This window comes from Sphaeroforma arctica (assembly GCF_001186125.1).
Source record: "Sphaeroforma arctica JP610 unplaced genomic scaffold supercont1.238, whole genome shotgun sequence".
NCBI lineage: Eukaryota > Ichthyosporea > Ichthyophonida > Sphaeroforma > Sphaeroforma arctica.
Window position 1 is genome coordinate 102,061 of NW_014040320.1, and position 2,933 is coordinate 104,993.

At 40.7% G+C, this 2,933-nt stretch overlaps 1 protein-coding gene across 1 annotated transcript; it reads right to left on the reverse strand.

Moving 5' to 3' along the window:
- Positions 1–81: 81 nt before the first annotated feature.
- On the reverse strand, positions 82–915 carry SARC_04325 (hypothetical protein; the record flags this gene model as incomplete). Its single annotated transcript, XM_014301865.1, has 3 exons — positions 82–225; positions 438–619; positions 833–915. Coding segments are annotated over 3 exons (409 nt in total), but the record flags the coding sequence as incomplete, so codon positions are not given.
- Between the last annotated feature and the right edge of the window lie 2,018 nt (positions 916–2,933).

Here is a 2,933-nt window from a genome sequence, read left to right on the forward strand (position 1 = left end):
TATATAATAATATATATATATATACGTATATATATATATAAATATATATATATATATATATATATATGTGTGTGTGTTTACCTACCCGTCGGGATCGCTGCTAAGTTTAGATATGACTGATCCAAGTGCGAGGAGACTTTTGTTTATGTGTGCACCTTCCTTGAGCCGTGTGCCTTCCGCTTTGGTCTGACTTATACGTTCTGATCCCGCGAGATCGACCAATGTCTGTGGCAAAATCACGCAAATGGTTGGCATGACAACGCAGATGGCCAGAGAACAGACAGAGCGTATATGAGCTCACATAACCGTATCCGACTTTTTGATCATGGTTCAAAGCACTGTTATCTTCAGTATAGTGTAATAGTACATTTGGTGAGGGTATACTTTGTGTCTATAGTGAATGACTTACATCTCTATTCATGGCTCCATACACATACCAATACAGACACCATTTTGGCCTTAATGTGTGCGGGATGCTCGTCGTCTCCTTCAACGTGCTTGTGTGTACTGTTGTCGTTCCCATCGCAGTGTGTAGGCTCCGACTCAATGATCATTCGGAAGATAGTGTGGGACCGACTGCTGCGCTCATTCATATTCGTCTCCCCCGTGTGTCGGTTAGCTGTATGAAACAAATTATATATATTTATATATATATTTGTGTGTGTGTGTGAGTGTATATATATATATATATATAAGTGGGTGTGTATATTGAATACTTATATATTATTATATACAGATTTAACTGCGACGTACATTTGACATAAACAAGCCCAAGGTTATCTATAGATACACACGTATGCACACCCAATCAATGGCTACAAAGAATACGTACTCTCGCCCCTTTCCATCACTTCCAGGATTTTCTCGGCCGTATCCACCGTCTCTTCACCCAGGTCTTCAACAAAGATCTCTCCGCTCTGTATCGGTGTTTGAGTTTTAGGGTTCCAGGGTACTAGCGTTTAGGGTTTTAGGGTTTGCAACTAAGGATTAACCTGAATATATGACTGTGCGATTTAGATGTTTAACGTGCCAGGGTTTTAGGTCTGCATATAACAATGGATAAAGGCGTTTCCAAGTATCAAGGGTCTTGTAGACAAACTTGTGTGTGTATGTGTGTATGTGTGAGTGTGCGTGTGTGCTGGTGTGATGCATATCGGCATGTGCTTGCAGCACAATGCACACTTCTGCGACCTGTATGTCCGTGTGGCATTGGTGTACCTTTCGTCACTTAGTGCATCTGCGTGCGTGTGTAACTGATCCATCACGTGTTTGTTCGCGCGAGTGTGTGACTCTGACATCCCTTTGTGTACTTGAGCGGGTACCTGACTTTAGAGTATGACTAGCATACTAAACTACACGTGTAGTGTGTGGATGTATAAGATCAGCATACTAAACTACACGTGTAGTGTGTGGATGTATGCCTGGTAATGGTATATCGATGACGTTGACATGTGTGTGTACGTGTTCCTGTGACTGCAGGAGAGCATATCTGTCAGTTTATGGATATATAGCTTGGTGCACATGTGTGTTTCAAATGTGTCTTGTCTTCAACTAAACATCTGCGCAGTTTGTATGTGTCTGATATGCATATAGACAAGCACGCGTGTCGGTGATTGGTCTGTGTACCTATCCAATAACAAAACACTACCTAGTGGCCTGCTGTATTCATGGTATATATGCTCATATTGTGCAATGCCTCTACACTCAATGCCATGGCTATGAACGTCTGGTCTGTGTGGACGAAAATATATACAAGACCAATTTAAAACGACTAATATATATACAAGACACCAGCACATCCAAATTGAAACGACTGATATATATACAAGCCACCAACTCGTTCAATTTGAAACAACTAATATATATACAAGACACCAACACATCCCATTTAAAATACAGGTATTAATGATATGAGGATCGAGCACAGCACTCCCTCACAAACGAACAAACACGAGGAGTCTAGGGTTTCAGGGTTTTAGGGTTTTAGAGGGATTGAGATCGAGCAAGACCCCAGTGTATATGGCCATACGTTTTCTCGAACGCGTAAATCCGTCTTGCTTGGATCTAGCAAGTCAGTGATGTTCTCATTATATATCTCCAAGTAGGACACTCGGATAGTGAATGCCCGGTCCTCAATCTGGGGTGGTGACACAGAAGCAGGATCAGGACAGATGTAATTGTGTAAGTGAACACGGATACTTATATATACTTGAAAGAAACCACACTTCCACAATATATATATATATATATATATATATATGTGTGTGTGTGTGTTTATATATGCACATTCACACACACAAATACACAGACTTGAATATATATATATATATATATATATATATATATATATATATACATACATACATGAATATATATATATATACCCATATAAATATAAAAGTTACACGTTTAAAAACAAAATACATTTCTTTCAAGGTACCCACCTTGCTGATGTGTTCAAAGATGCGGCCCACAGACATCTGAATGATACCTTCGCTCATGTCATCTCCACGCATAGTGTGCGTTTTACCTATTTGCAATAAAATGTCAAGGTTCGCGATGAGTTTTAGGGTTTTAGGGGTTTCGGGGTTTAAAAACCTCATCATTCGCAATGATTACGTGAGGTGAAAAAACACAATCTCACTATTTCACAGAGTTTGTATAATTAATAAGCCGACTGCGCTGTATACATTACAGGTCTCATCTTTCCGTGCAAGTGAGCGTATGGGCTGGGCATCATTTGACCAGTGCAATAGTTCGGTACATTTCCAAGACAGCAGCAAACAAAATACGCGGACGATCACATGCGCAGCCAGAGGCGGGCAGGATTGTACACATACCCGAGGATGTCTGGCCATAGGCGAAGATGGTTCCTGTGAGTGTGTGTGGAATTGGTGAATGGGGGCCATGAGACATTGATAGGGGAGCCCTGG